Source organism: Rattus norvegicus, chromosome 9 (genome assembly GCF_036323735.1).
Source record: "Rattus norvegicus strain BN/NHsdMcwi chromosome 9, GRCr8, whole genome shotgun sequence".
Taxonomy (NCBI): Eukaryota; Metazoa; Chordata; class Mammalia; order Rodentia; family Muridae; genus Rattus; species Rattus norvegicus.
Window position 1 is genome coordinate 53,825,017 of NC_086027.1, and position 21,979 is coordinate 53,846,995.

The window sequence follows — 21,979 nt, forward strand, 5'->3', positions numbered from 1 at the left end:
TCAGCTAAAACCGTTATTAAAAAAATGAAATATCCCTAGAACAAAACCGTATAACCACCGGATTCACATGAAGATGACCTAGTGGAGACAAGCTGGACCTCACCTTACCAACAAGCTATCAAATCTGTTATGTTTAAACAGTGAGACCTCCAAGGAAGGAGATGCCAAGTAGTGCTTCAAAGCTTCAGACCACAATCAAACACAGCATCCTTTTCAACAGAAGCAGAAGCTCATCTGAATATGCTCATGGATGCTGACATCAACATTTAATCATCTCCTCACTCATCCAGGAAGAGGGGGAGATCAGTTACTACTGTACTTTATTGTGTTCAACCAAATCACCATGTTACAAAAATAGCAAGCTGCCATAATAAAAAATAAGGCTCCTCTATCCAGCACCAGATAGCATCATTTTACTTTCAAGCCTAGAAATTGCACACTTGTATATAAACCAATCGAAGATGAGGATTGAGAGTTCATCTTGGTGGATTTTTCCTTTGATGAATATGAAGTGTCCTTCCTTATCTTTTTTGATGACTTTTAATTGAAAATTGATTTTATTTGATATTAGAATGGCTACTCCAGCTTGCTTCTTCTGACCATTTGCTTGGAAAGTTGTTTTCCAGCCTTTCACTCTGAGGTAGTGTCTGTCTTTGTCTCTGAGGTGTGTTTCCTGTAGGCAGCAGAATGCAGGGTCCTCATTGCTTATCCAGTTTGTTAATCTATGTCTTTTTATTGGGGAGTTGAGGCCATTGATGTTGAGAGATATTAAGGAATAGTGATTATTGCTTCCTGTTATATTCATATTTGGATATGAGGTTATGTTTGTGTGCTTTCATTCTCTTTGTTTTGTTGACAAGACGATTAGTTTCTTGCTTCTTCTAGGTTATAGCTTGCCTCCTTATGTTGGGCTTTACCCTTTATTATCCTTTGTAGTGCTGGATTTGTAGAAAGATATTGTGTGAATTTGGTTTTGTCATGGAATATCTTGGTTTCTCCATCTATGTTAATTGAGAGTTTTGCAGGATACAGTAACCTGGGCTGGCATTTGTGTTCTCTTAGGGTCTGTATGACATCTGTCCAGGATCTTCTGGCCTTCATAGTTTCTGGCGAAAAGTCTGGTGTGATTCTGATAGGTCTGCCTTTATATGTTACTTGACCTTTTTCCCTTACTGCTTTTAATATTCTTTCTTTATTTTGTGCGTTTGGTGTTTTGACAGTTATGTGACGGGAGGTGTTTCTTTTCTGGTCCAATCTATTTGGAGTTCTGTAGGCTTCTTGTATGCCTATGGTATCTCTTTTTTTAGGTTAGGGAAGTTTTCTTCTATGATTTTGTTGAAGATATTTACTGGTCCTTTGAGCTGGGAGTCTTCACTCTCTTCTATACCTATTATCCTTAGGTTTGATCTCCTCATTGAGTCCTGGATTTCCTGTATGTTTTGGACCAGTAGCTTTTTCCACTTTACATTATCTTTGACAGTTGAGTCAATGATTTCTATGGAATCTTCTGCTCCCGAGATTCTCTCTTCCATCTCTTGTATTCTGTTGGTGGAGCTTGTATCTACAGCTCCTTGTCTTTTCTTTTGATTTTCTATGTCCAGGGTTGTTTCCATGTGTTCTTTCTTGATTGCTTCTATTTCCATTTTTAATTCCTTCAACTGTTTGATTGTGTTTTCCTGGAATTCTTTCAGGGATTTTTGCGATTCCTCTCTGTAGGCTTCTACTTGTTCTCTAAGGGAGTTCTTTATGTCTTTCTTGAAGTCCTCCAGCATCATGATCAAATATGATTTTGAAACTAGATCTTGCTTTTCTGGTGTGTTTGGATATTCCGTATTTGCTTTGGTGGGAGAATTGGGCTCCGATGATGCCATGTAGTCTTGGTTTCTGTTGCTTGGGTTCCTGCGCTTGCCTCTCGCCATCAGATTATCTCTATGTTACTTTGTTCTGCTATTTCTGACCGTGGCTAGACTGTCCTATAAGCCTGTGTGTCAGGAGTGCTGTAGACCTGTTTTCCTGTTTTCTTTCAGCCAGTTATGGGGACAGAGTGTTCTGCTTTCGGGCGTGTAGTTTTTCCTCTCTACAGGTCTTCAGCTGTTCCTGTGGGCCTGTGTCTTGAGTTCACCAGGCAGGTTTCTTGCAGGGGAAAAGTTGGTCCTACCTGTGGTTCCAAGGCTCAAGTTTGCTCGTGGGGTGCTGCCTAAGTCCTCTCCGCGGCGGCAACAACCGGGAAGATCTGTGCCGCTCTTACCGGGAGCCTCCGTGCACCAGGGTTCCAGATGGCGTTTGGTGTTTTCCTCTGGCGTCTGGATGTGCACAGAGTGCAGTCTCTTCTGGTTTCCCAGGCGTGTCCGCCTCTCTAAAGGTTTAGCTCTTCCTCCCACGGGATTTGGGTGCAGAGAACTGTTTATCCAGTTTGTTTCCTTCAGGTTCCGGCGGTGTCTCAGGCGCAGGGGTCCTGCCACTCCTGGGCCCTCCCCTACGGGAACCCAGAGGCCTTATACAGTTGCCTCTTGGGCCAGGGATGTGGGCAGGGGTGGGCAGTGTTGGTGGTCTCCTCCGCTCTGCAGCCTCAGGAGTGCCCACCTGATCAGGCGGTGAGGTCTCTCTCCCACGGGGTTTGGGAGCAGAGAGCTGCTGCGGACCAGGATCCGTGGGTGTGGGACTTCCGGTAAACACAGGAAGTGCCAGGTCCTAGAGGAATTTTGCCTCTGTGTGTCCTGAGTTCACCAGGCAGGTTTCTTGCAGGGGAAAAGTTGGTCCTACCTGCGGTTCCAAGGCTCAAGTTTGCTCGTGGGGTACTGCCTAAGTCCTCTTCGCTGTGGCAGCAACCGGGAAGATCTGTGCCGCTCTTTCCGGGAGCCTCCGTGCACCAAGGTTCCAGATGGCGTTTGGCGTTTTCCTCTGGCGTCTGGATGTGCACAGAGTGCAGTCTCTTCTGGTTTCCCAGGCGTGTCCGCCTCTCTGAAGGTTTAGCTCTCCCTCCCACGGGATTTGGGTGCAGAGAACTGTTTATCCGGTCTGTTTCCTTCAGGTTCCGGCGGTGTCTCAGGCGCAGGGGTCCTGCCACTCCTGGGCCCTCCCCTACGGGAACCCAGAGGCCTTATACAGTCGCCTCTTGGGCCAGGGATGTGGGCAGGGGTGGGCAGTGTTGGTGGTCTCCTCCGCTCTGCAGCCTCAGGAGTGCCCACCTGATCAGGCGGTGAGGTCTCTCTCCCACGGGGTTTGGGAGCAGAGAGCTGCTGCGGGCCGGGATCCGCGGGTGTGGGACTTCGAAGTCATTGTTTTTAATAGGTGAATATTACTCCATTGGGTAAAAATGTAGTACTCCATTGTGTGGATGTACCACATTTTCTGTATCCATTCCTCTGTTGAAGGTCATCTGGGTTCTTTCCAGCTTCTGGCTATTATAAATAAGGCTTCTATGAACATAGTGAAATATGTATCCTTGTTATATGTTGGAGCATCTTTTGGGTATGTGCCCAGGAGTGGTATAGCTGGATCCTCAGGTAGTACTATGTCCAATTTTCTGGCAGTGAGTGTGGATTGTTGGCTCTATGCAGGTGAAGGTAGGCACAAGATAAGGTGAGGCCTGTGATTGGGCAGTGAAAAAGTAAGGACAACACAGAGTTTTGGGGAGAGGGGAAAAAAGGGGAAGAGCCAAGATGGAGGAGGAGAAGGATAGCCTAGTTCTGTGTGGCTTTAAAGGGCTGCAGGTAGTTATGAATATTTCATAAGGGATAGAGTTTTATATACAATTTGTCTTATCTAGGTGGGCAGTTTATATCAATATTAACTTGTTTAGAGTTTATTGTGAGGACATTTTGGGGGTGAGGATTTACTGACAAATTACAAGCTTATTGAGTTTTGATTTTTACAGGTTACTGGGAGTTTGGACTATAACCACAGGGAGCAGATGCTGGGACTGTGAACAGAGCTCATAGCAGAAAGTCACAAGAGGGTGGTTGCTCCTGGGGCAGAGAGTAGCTGACAGCAATGTAGGGCTAGCCATGGCAGCAAGATCGCTACAGGGCCCAAAGAGTAGCCAGTGGCAGCTTAGGATGGCAATTGGAAACTTAGCGAGTTGCGTTGAGATGCTTTGTTGATTAAGATGAAAATACCCTGCAGATGCCATGTGGCCCACTGGTGCTGGTGAATTCACTTATTACTATTTACTGCTACAGGTCAGCATGTAGAAGAATGCAAATCAAGCCATTCTTATCGCCTTGTACAAAGGTCAAGTCCAAGTGGATCAATGACCTCCACATAAAACCAGATACACTCAAAATAATAGAAGAGAGAGTGGGAAAGAGCCTTAACACATGGGCACCGGGGAAAATTTCCTTAACAGAACACTGATGGCTTATGCTTTAAGATCAAGAATCGACAAATGGGAGCTCATAAAACTGCAAAACTTCTTTAAGGCACAGGACACTGTCAATAGGACAAAATGGCAACCAACAGCTTGGGAAAAGATCTTTACCAATCCTACATCTGATAAAGGGCTAATATCTAATATATATATAAAGAACTCTAGAAGTTAGACTCCAGAGAGCCAAATATCCCTATTAAAAAATGGTGTACAGAGCTAAACAAAGAGTTCTCAAGTTAGGAATCTTGAATGGCTGAAAAGTACCTAAAGAAATGTTCAACATCCTTAGTCATCAGGGAAATGCAAATCAAAACAACCCTGAGATTTCACCTCACACCAGTGAGAATGGCTAAGATCAAAAACTCAGGTGACAGCAGATGCTGGTGGGGATGTGGAGAAAGAGGAACACTCCTCCATTGCTGGTGAGATTGCAAGCTGGTCAAACCTGGTGGTTCCTTAGAAAACTGGTCATAGTACTACCAGAGAGAGGTCATTTCTGAGGGTCTGCTGTAGCACTGGGGATGAGACTTGAGGCTTGAATCTAAAGAGAGAAAAGGATTTACAGACAGCTTCTCTGACAGGAGTAGTCTCTGTCAGTTAGCAAGGAGTGCCTTCTGGAATTGGAGCTGGGATAAAGTAACAGAGAGTTAGGAGAGGAAAGTTGCGGAATCCACAGGAGATGTGCGCAGAGGGGAAAGCAATGTGTTCTGTTGCATAGAGAGGGATGAGACTGGGAATTTGGATGTGGAGGAGAGGAGGGAGTGGTGAAGGTTTTCTATTAGCTTACCTGTTCACTGGCCTGCTCAGCTGGTGTGCTCACAGAGAATGGCTGCGGGTGTTAGAGACTGGGAACTGGGATGATTAGAGACAAGGCAGGTTGGAGAAGATTTTTGTGATCCATCTGGTATAGGGTTAGAGAGGAAAGTGAGGCAGCAGCAGGTGTTCTGCTACAGAGCTGTGGATGAGACTGAAGGAATTGGGACTGGAGGAGAAACTGAAAGGTAAGCCTATCTGCTTCCCTGGCCTTCTCTCTGGGTTTTAAAAATAGCATTAGTCGACCGAACATAGCTTTTAAAAGTTAATATGCAAATTTTTGAGAATTTGGTTCCTACTTTTAGTGACCAACAGCCGAATAGATCAATTTGTCTAATGAAAAAAGCTTGGTTGGAAGTGGTGGGTAGGCATTTGTGGTGCACTGTAGCAAATTAGCGAGTTGCATGTTTATTATTATACTTACATCACTTCCTTTGGGGTTTGACATTTTCCAGGGCTGTTCAGAAAGTTTTGATGACTTCATAGTGACTCTAATGTTCTTATTTTAGATGAAGTGATATCATGATTTTTTTGGACAGGAAGTTTCATTGAGGTGCAGAGTGTGATCAGCAATGATGAACTTCAAATAGAGTCATCAGAGATTTCTAAGCATCTCTCTGAAAAAGATGCAGAGGAACCTAAAGAAACTCTGGAGGAAGGAAGCCCCAGGAACACAGAGTGCCTCCTACAAGACAGCTCTGACATCAAGGCAATGAAGGAACACAGAAAAGAAGACAGAGGTGCTGAGGACTCACCCGACGAATGGCAAGATGTTAATTTGGTAACACCACATTTTTAACTTAGTGCCAAGGAGGCCAAGCCTATGCCTGCTAGATAGATATTTACTAGCTTTTAAAATTCATCTTCTTGTTACTCATAGCTTCCTTTTAAAGTATAAGTTACAGCTGGGATTTTTAGTTAGGTTCTCATATGATGTAATGAGGCAACTGAAAGGTACAGTCTTGCCTGGAAATCCCAAGTGGAAAACACTGTAAGGAGAAATGGCTTGTTGGTCATTTCAGCCAGAGGAAATGCATGCTTTACTGTAATAAATGAAAATAATTGTATCATGACTATAATTTTCGGTGGCTGGGAACATGTTTTAGGAGGAACTGGATGCCCTGGAGAGTAACCTCTTAGCAGAACAGAATTCACTGGAAGCTCAAAAACAGCAGCAAGATCGGATTGCTGCCTCTGTAACAGGCCAGATGTTTCTGGAAAGCCAGGTACGTGTGACTTTAGCTTGGTCTTCTTTAGACTTGTCCTACTGTCACACCCCCTTGAGGTCAAGGCCCACAGTACATTTCCCTGCTTGTTATTTCTCATTACAGGAACTCCTGCGTCTCTTTGGCATTCCCTACATCCAGGCTCCCATGGAGGCAGAGGCACAGTGCGCCATTCTGGACCTCACTGATCAGACTTCTGGAACCATTACTGATGATAGTGATATCTGGCTGTTTGGGGCCCGGCATGTCTATAAGAATTTTTTTAACAAAAACAAGTTTGTAGAGTACTATCAGTATGTGGACTTTTACAACCAATTGGGTAAGAGTCAGAGTGTAGTCATTTCCCACAGTTCCACACGTTCATTCTCCTGATTTGCCCTCTGAGGTTTTTCTTCTCAAGGAACACATTTCATGCATGAATGGAAATGGGAGGTCATAAACTGGATTTAAGAAATTAAAATCTTAGCATCTTTCTTGCAGTTAAGTCATCTGACAAGGTTAGTTGAATACTTACCTGACAGTGAACCAGAGACGTTCTCATAGTGTGGGGGATGGAGCCATTGTGGCTTCTGCCACGGTGAGTGTTCCTGATACTCACATCCATCACCACTCTCTCCTTCATCCATTCATTCACCTGCGAAATGTGCACAGAGTGACTCTCATACGCCAGTCTCATTCTTGGCAATTGGGAAATAGCTGAGAATGAAATATTTTTCTCTAGTAGAAAAGAAACACTCTGGCCATGTTTCTAAGTCATAATCTGACCATTAGTGTCTACCATAGGAAAGAGAAGCAGAGAGAGGATGAGGTGCAAGTGCAGGATGGTACATGCCCTTCCTGACAGGGCCGTCATCAGAGATGGCTTTGTTTGCGGCAGTCTTGGCAGGCTCCTTAAGGAAATAGGAAGAAAACTGTAACTACAAAATTGACAAAGATTGTATCAGAGGGACTTACAGATTTCAAAGCCTTGAGGCAGAACCTTGCTTATGTACGTGTTCTAGGAAGCAAGGAGGCCAGTGGGAATGGAGGAGGGTGGTGATAACAATAGTTAACATTGGAGAGAAGAAACTGAAACCTTGCAATATCCGGTGCATCAGAAAGAGGAGTGTGCATGTCTTGGATGTAGGGTATGTGAGGAAGGGTTCTAGATTCCTGGTTCTGGGCCAGTAGTAGAATGGACAGGGAAGGGAGAGTTGAATTGAGATAAGATGAGTCTGAGAGGCTCACTGGATACACAGGCAGGGGTACTCTGTTGGTAATTGAATGCATATGCTGAGCAGTCTAGATAACTAAATGCAGAGGTCAGCATGTAGAGAATATTTAACATAATAATGTTTAAAATTTAAAATCTCAACAGAATACTTAACAGAAGAACCTATTTTTAAATAAAATATGTGCCTTTGGATGTTTAACATACATTTTATATATGTTATATAGTTTTTACAAAAATATTATATAATAGAATAGTTTATGCCTTTTTTTCATTTTCAGTATGAAGCATAGCGCTTGCTAAGGGAATTACAACTTTTATAAAAAGAAGTTATTCCACATTTTACTTTCAAACATGCGCAATTGGTTGGTTCTTGGCAAAGAGACTGGTAAAAGAGAATGTGCATTAGAATTTCGGGAGGAAAAACATTGACCCCTAAATTCAGCGAAATAAGTCATTATCTTTTTTCTTTTTTTTACATTTTTTTAAATTGGATTTTTAAATTTAAATTTCAAATGTTATCCCCTTTCAGGGTTTCCCCGACAATAAACCTCCTACCAAATGTCTCTTCCTCCTTCTATGAGAGTGTTCTCCCTCCCATCCACCCACCCCTTCCTGACTCCCCGTCCTGACATTGCTTTGCACTGCGGGGGTTGAGCCTTGGCAGGAACAAGGGTTTCTCCTCCCATTGGTGCCCAACATGGCCATCCTTTGCTACATATGCAATTGGAGCCATGGGTCTGTCCATGTATACTCTTTGGATGGTGATTTAGTCCCTGGGAGCTCTGTTTGGTTGGTATTGTTGTTCTTATGGGATTTCAAATCCCTTCAGATCCTTCAACTTTTTCTCTAATTCCTCCAACCGGAGTCACATTCTCAGTTCAGTGGATTGCTGCTAGCATTCGCCTCTGTATTTGTCCTGCTCTGGCTGTGTCTCTGAGGAGAGATCTATATCCAGTTCCTGTCAGCATGCACTTCTTAGCTTCATCAATCTGATCTACTTTTGGTGGCTGTATATATATATATGGGCCACATGTGGGCAGGCTCTAAATGGCTGTGCCTTCAGTCTCTGCTCTAAACTTTACCTCCATATCTTCTCCTATGAATATTTTTGATCCCCCCTTTAAGGAGTGAAGCATCCACATTTTGGTCATCCTTCTTCTTGAGCTTCATGTGGTCTGTGAATTGCATCTTGGGTAATTCGAGCTTTTGGGCTAATATCCATGTATCAGTGAGTGTTTTTCTGTGATTGGGTTACCTCACTCAGGATGATATTTTCTAGTTCATTCCATTTGCCTATGAATTTCATAAAGTCATTGTTTTTGAAAGCTGAGTAGTACTCCACTGTGTAGATGTACCACATATTCTGTATCCATTCATTTGTTGAGGGACATCAGGGTTCTTTCCAGCTTCTGGCTATTATAAATAAGGCTGCTATGAACATAGTGGAGCATTTGTCCTTGTTATATGTAGGAGCATTTGGGTATATGCCCAGGAGTGGTATAGCTGGGTCCTCAGGTAGTGCTATGTCCAATTTTCTGAGGAACCTCCAGACTAGTTTTCAGAATGGTTGTACTAGCTTCCAATTCTACCAACAATGGAGGAGTGTTCTCCTTTGACCACATATTCGCCGGCATCTGTTGTCAACCTGAGTTTTTGATCTTAGGGATTCTGACTGGTGTCAGGTGGAATCTCAGGGTTGTTTTGATTTGCATTTCCCTGATGACTAAGGATGTTGAACATTTCTTTAGGTGCTTCTCAGTCATTTGATATTCCTCAACGGAGAATTTTTTGTTTAACTGTGTACCCCATTTTTAATAGGGTTATTTGACTCTCTGGAGTCTAACTTTTTGAGTACTTTGTATATGTGGATGTTTTGGGTTAGGAGCTTTTTGAGTTTTACATTTTTGTTGATGGTTGTTTCAGTGTTTTCTATGGTATCTTCTGCCTTTCAGATTCTCTCTTCTTTGTCTTGTATTCCGTTGGTGATGCTCTTGGTTTCTCTTTCCTAGGTTTCTACCTCCAGGGTTGTCTCTCTTTGTGGTTTCTTTCTTGTTTCTATTTCCATTTTTAGACATTTAGATCATTGTGTTCAATTCCTTCACCTGTTTGGTTTTGTTTTCCTGTTATTCTTTAAGGTTTTTTGTGTTTCCTCTTTAAGGGCTTCTACTTGTTTACCCTGTGTTGTCCTGTATTTCTTTAAGGGAATTATTTATGTCCATCTTAAAGTCCTCTATCATCGTCATAATATGTGATTTTAAATCCAAATCTTGCCTTTCTGGGGTGTTGGGATATCCAGTATTTGCATTGGTGGGAGAACTGGGCTCTGATGACTTGATCTTTGTTTCTGTTGCTTAGGTTCCTTCGCTTGCCTCTCGCCATGTAGTTATCTCTGGTATTAACTGGTCTTTCTGTTTCTGACAGTGGCTTGACTCTTCCTGTATTCCTGTGTGTCAGCACTCCTGGAGACTGGCTTTCTTCCAGCTGCCTCTGGGTACAGAGAGCTGTGTCACAGGGTCACCTCAGGTCACAGGCTAAAACTGGAAGGATATCGTTGTAGACTGCTCCTAGGTTCCTGTGTCTAGAGGGCTCCTGGAGGGTTCCTTTTGGGTCAGTAATGTAAGGAGAAATAGTGGTCTCCCCTGACAATCTCAGGATTGTCCGAACTTCTGAGTGTCCACCTCTTTCCCCCAAGGCATCTGGGTACAGAGAGCTATGGGACTGTGTCAGCTCTGGGCAGAGGCCTAATTTATGTCTTTATTCTTGACACTTGAGAAGTAGAGGCCTGTCAGATCTCTCTGAGCTTGAGGCCAGCCTGATCTACAAAATGAGGTCCAGTACAGCTAGGGCTACACAAAGAAACCCTGCCTTGAAACACAAAACAAAACATCTCTCTTTCTCTCTCTCTCTCTCTCTCTCTCTCTCTCTCTCTTTCTCTCTCTTTCTCTCTCTTTCTCTCTCTTTCTCTCTCTCGCTCTCTCGCTCTATCTATCTATCTATCTATCTATCTATCTATCTATCTATCTATCTATCTATCACAGCCAGGGCTACACAAAGAAATCCTGTCCTGAAAAACAAAACAGCATCTTCCTGTCTATTTGTCTGTCTGTCTATCTATCTACTATAGCCAGGACTACACAAAGAAACCCTATCTATCTGTCTGTCTGTCTATCCATCCATCCATCTGTGTATGCGTGTGTGTGTGTGTGTGTGTGTGTATGTGTGTATGTTTATGTTTGTTTGTATATATGTGTGTATTGTGTTTGTGTATATGTATGTGTGTGCATATGTGTGTGTGTGTGTGTGTATATATATATATATATATATATATATATATATATTTTTTTTTTTTTTTGCTATTTATACAGGACTGGACCGCAACAAATTAATCAACTTGGCTTATCTACTGGGCAGTGATTATACTGAAGGGATTCCAACTGTTGGCTGTGTAACAGCCATGGAGATTCTCAATGAATTCCCTGGTCGAGGCCTGGACCCACTCCTAAAATTCTCGTAAGACATTTCCTCATGCTTTTAATTCAGGTATTTATATAAATACTCAGACTAACACATGGATTATTTTTTTAACTGAGCTCTTAACTATGTTGCCTAGGCTGAGCTCAAACTTGCAGTCCTCCAACCTTAGCTTCCTGTGTAGCTGCTACTGTAGGTGTGTGCCACCACTTCTGGGAATCTGTTTCACAAGCTGTCCCAAGTCAGTGTACATTGAGGGAGTAGTTGGAGACAGTGGCTGTGGTTTCTAGGGCCTTGGTGAGTCTGGTTTTGGTCTATTTTAGTTTCGTTTTAGTCGTGTGCCTGCTTTATCCTAGTCTAGGGACACAAAGACAGTTCTGCAGTGCTTATTGGTATGTGAACTTCCTCTGAGTTCATTTGAATGGTTGTAGAGTAGCCCATGACTCAGATATGCAGGCCCTAGTAATGGAAAAGATGAGTAGTTATATTCTACACCCTTAGGGTTCCTTGTGGGATTAAATGGGTAATGGAGAAGCAAATGAAATTGTTCAGTGTTGCTAGTGATATATTTCAGTGTTATAAAAGAAGTCAACCATAAGTGTGCTTTGAGGTCCAGGGCCAGGAGCTTACATTGTAAAGACACTGTCCATGAAAACCCATGTGCTGACCCAGAGGTATGCTGTCTTAAGGTGCAACTTCTGAGTTTTGGAGAAATTGATGTATTTGGGGTATGTTATTACATAGCTCATCAAACATGTTCAGTAAAGAACTATGTAGCTACAAATAATATTCTTTTACAAATGAAAAAATAAAGAAACACTGCAGAATATGCATTAAAATGATTATCTTAAATTTTGGTTTATGCAATTACAATCAATTGGAAGAAGTTGCAATTATATGCACATTGTACCTATTAGACATGCACATGCATGCATGCATGCACTCTTGCTGGTATTTAATTTTCTTACATCCTTTTTCCTGTTTTGGAACTAGATTTTTTCCCTTACATAGTTTATCCTGATTATTTTTTTCTCTTCCCTTTGTTCCCAGCTCTTCCCATTCAGATCAGCCTCCTTTCTGTCTCTCATTAGAAAGCAAATAGGCTTCTATGGGATGATAATAATAAGACAAGATATGTTAAAACAAAACTAATACATCGGAATTGTATAAAACAAATAAACAGAGGCAAAGAGCCTAAGAGGAGGCACAGGAAACAGAGATACACTATTTACATATTCAGGAATCCTATAAAAGCACTAAACTGGAAGCCATAATATATAGGAAAAGGACAGTCTTCCCACGTCCTTTTCTCTGGGGTTCCTTGAGCCCTTAGGGGAGGGACTTAATAGACACACCCTGATTAGGTCTTAGTGTTTCAAGGTCTCTCACCTTCTATATGATGTCTGGTTGGGGGACTTTGTGTTTGTTCCCTCTGCTTCAGGAGGAAGCCTCTCTGAGGATAGCTAAGCAAGGCACTGATGTATAGCAGAATGTCATAAGGGTTCATTGCTCCTTTTTTTTTCTTAAAAATATTAATATTTAAGGGTTGGGGATTTAGCTCAGTGGTAGGGCGCTTGCCTAGAAAGCGCAAGGCCCTAGGTTCGGTCCCCAGCTCCGGAAAAAAGAAAAAAAATATTAATATTTGGTTCTTAACCTTGGGTTATCTAGGCTCAGGTTCTTGGTCACCTAAGCAGTGTTAGGTGTAGGTTCCATCTCCTGGACTAGGCCTTAACTCACACCAGATATTGTTATTTCTACAAGCTTTGTACCACCATCATTGCCTAAGTATACCTTGCGGGCAGGACACCATCAGAGATCAAAGGGTTTGTTGCTAGGTTGATGTTTTTTATATTTCTCTTTCGGTAGCATGCAGAGTACCTTCCTGTACAGAAGATGCTGGCACATAGGGTGAAGGCCGTGTAGGCTCCAGTTTGACTTCTCTGTGTTCAGTAAGTTGTGTAGGTGTTGTCTTCAGCAATAGTTTCTTGTCGGTTTGTCAAAGCAGCCTGTAGTCTTCACAGCAGCTGTTTTTTTTTTTTTTTTTTAAATTACTATGGTAACAGCTCAACTAGATGTAACCCAATCCTGGAACTGGAAGCTTCATTTGGTGACAGGAGGCATCTATTTGGGGTCTGTCTCCCATTATGTGGCAATTTCATTTAGATTGTCTTCATATATGTTTATATTTTTTAGAAAGTTTCTACTGTATTAAGTTTCCATACTACCCTTCAAATAGTTCTTAATTTTAGCTGTCTCTCTCTGTATTTCCTACCATCTGTCTCCTCTCTTCTCTTTTACCATGTGATCCTCCTATTCCAGCACTACCAGCCCCCATCCATAGCTACCTATTCTATTTTCATTTCATAGGGAGATTTATCAATTTCCCCTAGTCGGTTACTCTAAATCTACATCTAAACCTAAACTTAAATCTAATTCTTTGTGGTTCTACGGATTATAGCTTTGTTGTCATTGACTTAACAGCAAATATCCATGTGTAAATAAATGCATAACCATATTTGTTCTTCTGTGTCTGGGTTACCTCACACAGGGTGACTTCTTTTTTGGGTCCATCCACTTGCCTGCAAATTTCATGATTTCACTTGTTTTTAATGGTGATATAAATAATATGGCATTGTGTATATGTACCTTATTTTCCTTATTCATTCTTCTGTTGAGTAAGGGACATATAGGTTCTTTTCAATTTCTGGCTACTATAAGTAAAGCAATAGAGATGGGTAAGTGGTTGGGTAAGTGTTCGTGTGGTGGAATGAAATGTCCTTAAGGTAGATCAGTTCCCATCTTTCTGAGGATCTGATGCATTAATTACAATTCTGTCTATACAGTTTGCAGTCCCACCAGCAATGGATGAGTGTTCCCTTATTCCACATCCTTGATAATATAAGTTGTGTTATTGGTCTTAGCCATTCTGATGAGCGTAAGATGAGACCTCAGAGTAGTTTTGATTGGCATTTCCCTGAAGGCTTAGGATATGGAAAATTTCTTTGTTTCTTAGCCCTTTGTGATTCCTCTATTGAGAATTCTCCTAGATCTGTACCCCATTTTAAAATTGGGTTGTTTTCATGATATCTAGTTTCTTATGTTCTTTATATATTTTGGATATTAGCCTTCTATTGAATGTGGAGTTGGTTAAAAAAATCTCCCATTCTGCAGACAGCCACTTTGAATGGTAGTCTCCTTTTCATACAGAAGCATCTCAGTTTTATGAGGTCCCTTATGTGACCTCATATGTCCATGTCCCTATATCCTTATGATTCTCTGGATTTCCTCAGTGTCTGTTGTTATGTTACCCTTTTCATTTCTAATTTTGCTCACTTAGTTCTTTCCTCCGTCTTTTTGTGAGTTTGGATAGGCGTATGACAGTCCTTTTTATGTAGACTCTTAGTCTTGTGAACTTCCCTCTTAGAATCGCCTTAATTTTGTCCCATAAATTTGGGTATTTTGTGTATTCATTTTCATTCAATTCTAGAATGATTTAATTTCTTCCTAAACCCAGTGGTTACTGAGTAGAGTTGTTCAGTTTCCATAGGTCTGTAGGCGTTCTGTTGTTGTTGAAGTCTAGCTTTAATTCATGATGGTCTGATAAGGTACGGAGGGTTATTTCAATTTTCTTGTAGCTGTTGAGACTAGTTTTGTGTTCTAGTACAGGGTCAATTTGAAGACAGTTCTGTGATGTGCAGAGCAAAAGGTGTATTCTTTTGTGTTTGAGTAAAGTGATCTATAAATATTTTTAGTTCTACTTGGTTTATAATGTCCATGTCATAGTCAGGGTTTCTATTCCTGAACAAACATCACAACCAAGAAGCAAGTTGGGGAGGAAAGGGTTATTCAGCTTACATTTCCATGTTGCTGTTCATCACCAAAGGAAGTCAGGACTGGAACTCAAGCAGGTCAGGAAGCAGGAGCTGATGCAGAGGCCATGGAGGGATGTTACTTACTGGCTTGCTTCCCCTGGCTTGCTCAGCTTGCTCTCTTATAGAACCCAAGACCACCAGCCCAGGGACGGCACCACCTACTATGGGCTGTTTCCTCCCCCTTGATCACTAGTTGAGAAAATGCCTTACAGTTGAGTCTCATGGAAGCATTTCCTCAACTGAGGCTCCTTTCTTTGTGATAACTCCAGCTTGTGTCAAGTTAACACACAAAACCAGCCAATAGAGTCGTCCATTAACGGCAACATTTCTCTGTTTAAATTTTGTCTGGATGACCTATCCATGGGCAAAATGATCATGAGTGGGTACTGAGGTCTTCCAGTTTGTGGGGGCATTGTGTGGTTTAAGCTGTAGTAGTGTTTCTTTTACCAAGATGCCCTTGTGTTCAGGGGTGTTAGAATTTCTTGAAGGCAGGCCGAGTAGTCTCATTTCTGCCTAACTCGGATGTAGGATGAAGGCAGAGCTAAAGTTTAGAAAGAGGGGTAGGGATATAGCAGAGCCCTCCATGCCACCTTGTGGATTGTTTTTAATTTGTATTTATGTTTATTTTTTAATTTTTTTTTATCCCAGTTGCATTTAAATTTGGATTTAAATTAAATTTAAACTCAAAATGTTTAGATTTGTTTAAGAAGAAAAGGAGCTCTAAAGATTCTGGGCCGCTGTTTGCAAATAGGCTTGGGATAGCTGCAGGGAGCGAGGGACAGCAGCTCCTCTTCCAGACACGTGCCCTTCACTTTCATGGTGGCTACATCTTACAGTCTCCTCACAGCATGGCCGAGAGACTCAGCCCCACTCTTTTCCCTCTTCCTTTGCAATGCCTGACTCTCTTTCTTTCAGGGATGTATTTAGGGTAGATACTCAGTGTGCTTTGCTAATATTATGCTGTAAAACTGGTTAAGAAAACATTTTCTTAGGGGCTGTAGAGATGGCTCAGTGGTTAAGAGCATTTATTGCTTTCCTAGAGGACTCAAGGACAGTTCCCAGCACCTACATCAAGTACCCTCCAAGGGCATCTGCACATATGTGACAGTTACACATACTCATGACAGTTACACATATACTCAAAACAAAATGAGCAAAAAATTAAGAAAGCATTATTTTCCCCTTGATTTTGGTGAAGACTATTAGCCTTTGAACAGCAGATGGCGCTCTGAAGTTGCTCAATCTGCAGGCTGGAACCCTGTTGCTGGTACTAATTTGTTAGGAAATAGAACTGAAGGGCAGGTACACAGGTGTTCTTCAGGAACCACTGAAAGTTGGGTAGGTGAGGAGCATGTTTGAGTGTTCATGGTATTATCTCTCAGTTTTCTGTTGGCACATTGCAGTTACCTACCTTAAACCTCCACCAATAGCACCTGGTGTTTTTGCTCCTGACTCTGAAACTTGCTTGGGAGTGTTTTATTCCTAGTCTCTGTCTTGGAACAGCTCAAAGTTCAAGGACCTGCTGAAAGTTTCACATGCCAGGCACTGTCAGTAGACAGATAGAATGCTGCTAGACCTTGGATAGTCTCCATTGAGATCGCTGCAGTGAACACAGGTTTCTCAAGGAGTGGTGGTGGCTGCTTCAAAGGGCAGCTTTGTCCAAAACCAGGAAGTGGACGGGCATGTTTTATGCCCCTCAGCTTCTTGATCATTATCCAAAGCCACAGAGATGGACGATTGATCTCTTCATCAGAGGAGCATTAAAGGAAAAAAAAAAAAACTGAAGAAGTGCACGACAATAAATTGTCACTGAGATAGAAAACATTTTAAAATGGACTTAATATAAAAAAGTTAAAATTAACAGTCTAATTTTGCTTAGAACATTATCCAGCACATGAGAGCAATAGTGCTTGCTTCTGTTTATAATTTAAAAGACCTATTTATGTCTCTCTTTGTGCCCAGTGCCCCGTCTATCATATCCTACTTGGCGCTGAATGATGTCTACACTAAAACAACCAATATATTCTTGATATTTTTGGATCCACTGTACCTTTCATTTCACTGACCAGGGGGCCTGGAGAAGTTGTGGCTTTGTGCTGCTGTGGTTTGAAGAGGAGCTGTGGGGGTTTGTCATCTGAGATTCTAGTCCCATTTGTGAAATGTTGAGCAAGGTACTTCTAAGTGAGTTTATTTCTTCTTTTTGAGGGGTGAGAGTAATGACAGTACACATGAAATATTTAACATGCAGGAAGACCTGTACCTTGCAGCTTAGTATTCTACACTGCATATATTTGAATTCGGATTTGAAATTACGTTTCCCTCTAGTGTGACAACTACAACATCTCTCTGTTTGGTAAGTAATTACCCCTGTTATCTTGCAGAGAGTGGTGGCACAAAGCTCAAAATAACAAGAAGGCTGCAGAAAATCCCTATGACACCAAAGTGAAAAAAAAATTACGGAAGTTGCAGCTGACACCTGGTTTCCCCAACCCTGCAGTTGCAGATGCCTACCTCAGGCCTGTGGTGGATGACTCCAGGGGATCGTTTCTGTGGGGCAAGCCTGATGTTGACAAGATTAGAGAATATCCTTTCTTTCTTCATATTTATGGGGATATTAAGCTTCTCTCTTAGGGTTTTACTGCTGTGAACAACTCTTATAAGGACAACATTTAATTGGGACTGGCTTATAGATTCAGAGGTTCAGTCCATTATCATCAAGGTGGGAGCTTGGCAGCTTCCAGGCAGGCATGGTGCAGGAGGAGACTGCTAGGAGAAGAATGGCTTCCAGGCAGCTAGGACTAGGGTCTTAAAGCCCACGCCCAGGGACACATGTATGCCAACAAGGCCACAACTCCTAATAGTGCCACTCCCTGGGCCAGCCTTTACAAATCATCCCAGCTGCAGATTAAAACTTGGGGAAAAGTATCCTGTTTTTTTTGGTTTTTGTTTTTTTTTCCCCAGTGCTGGGGAATGAACTCAGGGTTTCATGCATATGCAGCAAATATCCTTCAATATAGATCTTAATTTGAAAGAAGCAGCTACAACATGCATGGCATGACCACATGTTTAAGATTAATTAGTCTGAAAGACAATGGAAGATTGCTGTCCTTCCATTCTATGTATTTAAATAATAAATTGGTTGGCTGTTTCAACATCTACAATAGATTTAACCCAAGTACAACTTCCTTTCATAAAGAAGTACGTAGGATATCTACCCCCTGCTTTTATTCTAGGTTAGCCATGCTTTGCAGTGAGGAGTCTTCAGTGTGCTAGTATGGATTTTTGAGTCTCTTCTTCCTTTGGAGATTGATTAGAACTTACTGCAAGATGATCTTATTCTGGGAGATTCAGGGAATGGTAACAATGATTGGCTTTTGAATATTATTATTATTAGTAGTAGTAGTATTAATAGTAGTAGTAGTAGTAGTAGTAGTAGTAGTAGTAGTAGTAGTAGTGTGAGGTCCGAGTTGAACCTCTTCCAGGTCCTCTTGAATGAGACTCACTGAGCAGTGATTGATGTAATAGCAAGAGGAGTTTAATTCTGACATGTCGGGGTCCTCCCACTTCAAGGGGAGACAACCTTGAGCAGATTTTAACAGGTGATTATAAACCTTGCAAACAATTGGGGCAGAATCCGCACAATGGTAACTAGGCAGGGTACTGTGCACATTTGGTAGAGCAAAACTGAAAGAGCCAGGGTTGGGGTTAATTTAAGGCCAGTGGGAAAGCTCCACTGCAAACCTCCAAGCACAAAGACCACTCCCTTCCAGGAAATAGTTAGTTCCTGGAGCAACTGCAAACCAAACTGTCAAACAAAGCTACCTATGACTCCAAATCAACCTCCTCTTGACTCCCAACCGTCCCCCCTAGAAAGTCCAGAACGGTTCATTGATCACGAGTCAGCTTGAAGGTCACTTTACCCCATCAATAATACCCTGCTTAGTTATCAATTGCTTGAATTCTGCCCCAATTTTTTGGAAGGTATATAACTCTCTGCCAGAGTCTGCTTGGGGTTGTCTCCCCTTGAAATGGGAGGACCTCAGCATGCCAGAATTAAACTCCTCTTGCTATTGCATCGATCACAGATTCCGTGAGTCTCATTCAAGAGGTCCTGGAAGAGGTTCAATTCAGACCTCACAAAACAACTTTCAGATTGGACTCAGTGTACCATTCAAGACTTTCCCAAGGGGAGGGAGTTGGTTGGAAGCCACAGGTAGCTTTGTGTGACAATTTGGCTTGTACCTGTTCCAGGAACTAAACCAGCTTTTTTCTTCTTGGAAGGGAGGGGTCCTTGTGCTTGGAGGTTTGTGGTGGGAATTTTCCAACTGGCCCTAGACTGGTCCCAACTCTGGCTTTTGCATTTGTATTACCTGTTAAATCTCTTTCAGAAATTGTGTAAATCTTAACTTCCAGCACATTTTGTCAGAGGTATTTTGGCTGGAACAGGATGAAGACAGATGAATCCCTGTATCCAGTACTAAAGCAACTGAATGCCCACCAGGTAATTGTGGATTTTCTTTATATCCAGAGTGATGACTGCAATTAGTAGCTGTTAATGTCCTGTTAACTCTTATTTTAGGGCAAGTAGCTGAAGACTTGAAATGATGACACCTTATAAACAGAGTGAAACAGAAGAAGGGATTGGGTCCTAAGTCTGTTTATGTTAGTGCTACAGTGTCCTTGTTTTGCTAACTTTGAAAAAATTCTAGTCTTTTAAATGACTTAATAGTAAGATGTTTAAGATGAAATATATTACTCTTCCAGAGCTATCTTCAGTTGTTAAAAGCTCAGGAAACATTCACACCAAAACAATTTTTTCAAACACTAACATTTTAATTTACAACCTAGGATCTGGTCTATATACTAACATTTCTAACAAGAGAGGTTTTTGTTGAGTAAATGCTCTTTTATATGGCATTCAGTGTTTCCAAATGAATGTGTGTGCTTGCCTTATTCATGTGTCCTGTTCATATCAGATAAGCCTTCCCCCATCTCAGAAGCCATTGATGAAATATACATGCAATTAGAAATAAGACTATAGTGTTTAAAACAATGGAATCAGTTTCCATTAAATTTGGGTAATTTAGGAGAAAAATCCAAATGGACAATGTTTTAAAAAATTTCCCGTGGGTTTCCTGTTGTCTGTCTGATGATATTACTTACCAGCAATAGAAGCCTACTACGAATGAAAATATTTTCTAGTGACTAGTTATTAATTTCCTTTCCAGGATGAATTTTTTCTTTCTAAAAAGCAAAGATAGTCTAGAAAGTAATGGAAGTAGATTAGATCTGCTACCTCCTTTCGAGGTGTGCTTTCTTTGTGTTTATTTTCCTTTGTTTCCCATGTTAATTTGCTCCTGTACATGCATCTCTCTTAACAGAGTGGGTCTCCTTTCCCCTGGCTCATGAGCATATACCATCTTCTGTGAATTGCATTGCTTTTCATGGTTTCAGAGGACTGGCTTAAAGTCCATGAAAGTTCACTCTGGCTGTTTCTGTGTTGCTGGGTGTTTAGTTTTCAAGTAATTATAAGTAATGCCGTAATTCACACTAAGATTTAAGACTATCTCTCAACAGTGCAGTTACTGAATTTTACTTGACCTGATTTTACTTGACCTTTCCTATGTGACTTTTAATTGCTCCCAGTGCATCAGTGAACTTGTCCATTGAAGGTACTATGCGATGATAATGGTTTTAAAAGAAAGGCATTGAATGGCTTAGGCACAGACTAATTCTGTTGTTGCCAAAGAAGAGGATAAAATTGTTATGAAAACAAAACAAAACAAACAAACGAACAAAAAACAGCTAGAATTGTCTTCTGGAGGCCATAATTCCAAATTCTTGGAACTAATAATTCACAGTTCAACGTGTCAATTTGGTATAGAAACTACTCACTTACCTGATTTTTTGCTTTATTTTATTTTAGACCCAGCTACGGATTGATTCCTTTTTTAGACTAGCCCAGCAGGAAAAACAAGATGCCAAACACATAAAGAGCCATAGGCTGAGTAGAGCAGTGACTTGTATGCTAAGGAAAGAGAGGGAAGAGACAGCTGGTGAGCTGAAGAAAGTGCCTGAGACCCTGGACAAAGCAAACGGAAAAACCCAGAAAAGAAGCCAACCAAACACAAGAGAGACTTCAGTCCCCAAAAGAAGGAGGCCTTCAGGAAATGGTGGGTTTCTAGGGAACTCCTACCTCTCAGAATTACCCCAGGAGTCTTCTAGTGAGGAGGCAGAAGGTTCATCTATGATCAGTGCACAACAGAGAAGAGCAGCTGAGTCATCAAATGTCAGCTGCTCGGATTTGCCTGACTTAGTGAGAGACACTCCTCATGGGAGGGATGGCTATATGTCCACTAGTAGCTCCAGTGAGGATGGCGAGGACAAAGCCAAGGCTGTCTTAGTGACTGCTAGACCTGTATTTGGGAAGAAAAAGGGGAAACTAAAGAATATGAGGAGAAGGAAAAAGAAAATCTAATTAAAAACAAAAACAAAAACAAAAACAGTCATTTAGAAAAACAGTGCTTGCAATGAATATGTATTGAAAGCATAAGATTAAATCTATTTGTATAATCCGTTTTTAATTCTCTTTTTAATTTCTAAAGTTTATAACAATCAAAGAACAGAAAAACTTCATATAAAAATACATCTGTTTTACTGTTCATATTGTTATCTTCACACAAAACTGAAACATGGTATGTTTTAGTCAAACTGTTGTGTGGTAGCTAGGTTTACCATTACACCTGGTTTACCATTACAGGGATAGACATGTACCTATACCTGTTAGCTTATGTGGTGCAATACCAGACAAATCACACCAACTGCAGGTCTTATGTGGGAGGTTTTATTGGCAAAGGCAGCCTAGGGGTGGGGGGTGGTGAAGAGGGAAGAAGAAGAGGAGAAGAAAAGAAGAAGAGGAGAAGAAAAGAAGAGGAGAAGAAGAGAAGAAGAGGAGAAGAATTAGGAAGAAGAGTGTTGTAGGGTTTTACTGCTATGAACAGAAACCATGACCAAG

At 41.5% G+C, this 21,979-nt stretch overlaps 1 protein-coding gene across 8 annotated transcripts in view; it reads left to right on the top strand.

Annotated features, from left to right (window-relative positions):
- The window catches only part of Ercc5 (ERCC excision repair 5, endonuclease), a 45,141-nt gene extending 23,546 nt beyond the window's left edge, over positions 1 to 21,595 (top strand). For 2 of the 8 annotated variants that reach the window (XM_063266934.1, XM_039084555.2), the window contains exons 9-15: positions 5,722 to 5,963; positions 6,289 to 6,408; positions 6,514 to 6,727; positions 10,987 to 11,131; positions 17,346 to 17,546; positions 19,381 to 19,465; positions 20,891 to 21,537. In XM_063266934.1, coding sequence (XP_063123004.1) covers positions 5,722 to 5,963; positions 6,289 to 6,408; positions 6,514 to 6,727; positions 10,987 to 11,131; positions 17,346 to 17,546; positions 19,381 to 19,465; positions 20,891 to 21,442 — 1,559 coding nt within the window. In that variant the 3' untranslated portion in view covers positions 21,443 to 21,537. Of the gene's footprint in view, positions 1 to 141; positions 5,107 to 5,721; positions 5,964 to 6,288; positions 6,409 to 6,513; positions 6,728 to 10,986; positions 11,132 to 12,958; positions 13,042 to 16,926; positions 17,146 to 17,345; positions 17,547 to 19,380; positions 19,466 to 20,890 lie in introns of those variants that run through there. The other 6 variants (NM_001426998.1, XM_017596798.3, XM_017596799.3 and 3 more) reach the window with 6 other exon arrangements.
- The last annotated feature ends 384 nt before the right edge of the window (positions 21,596 to 21,979 follow it).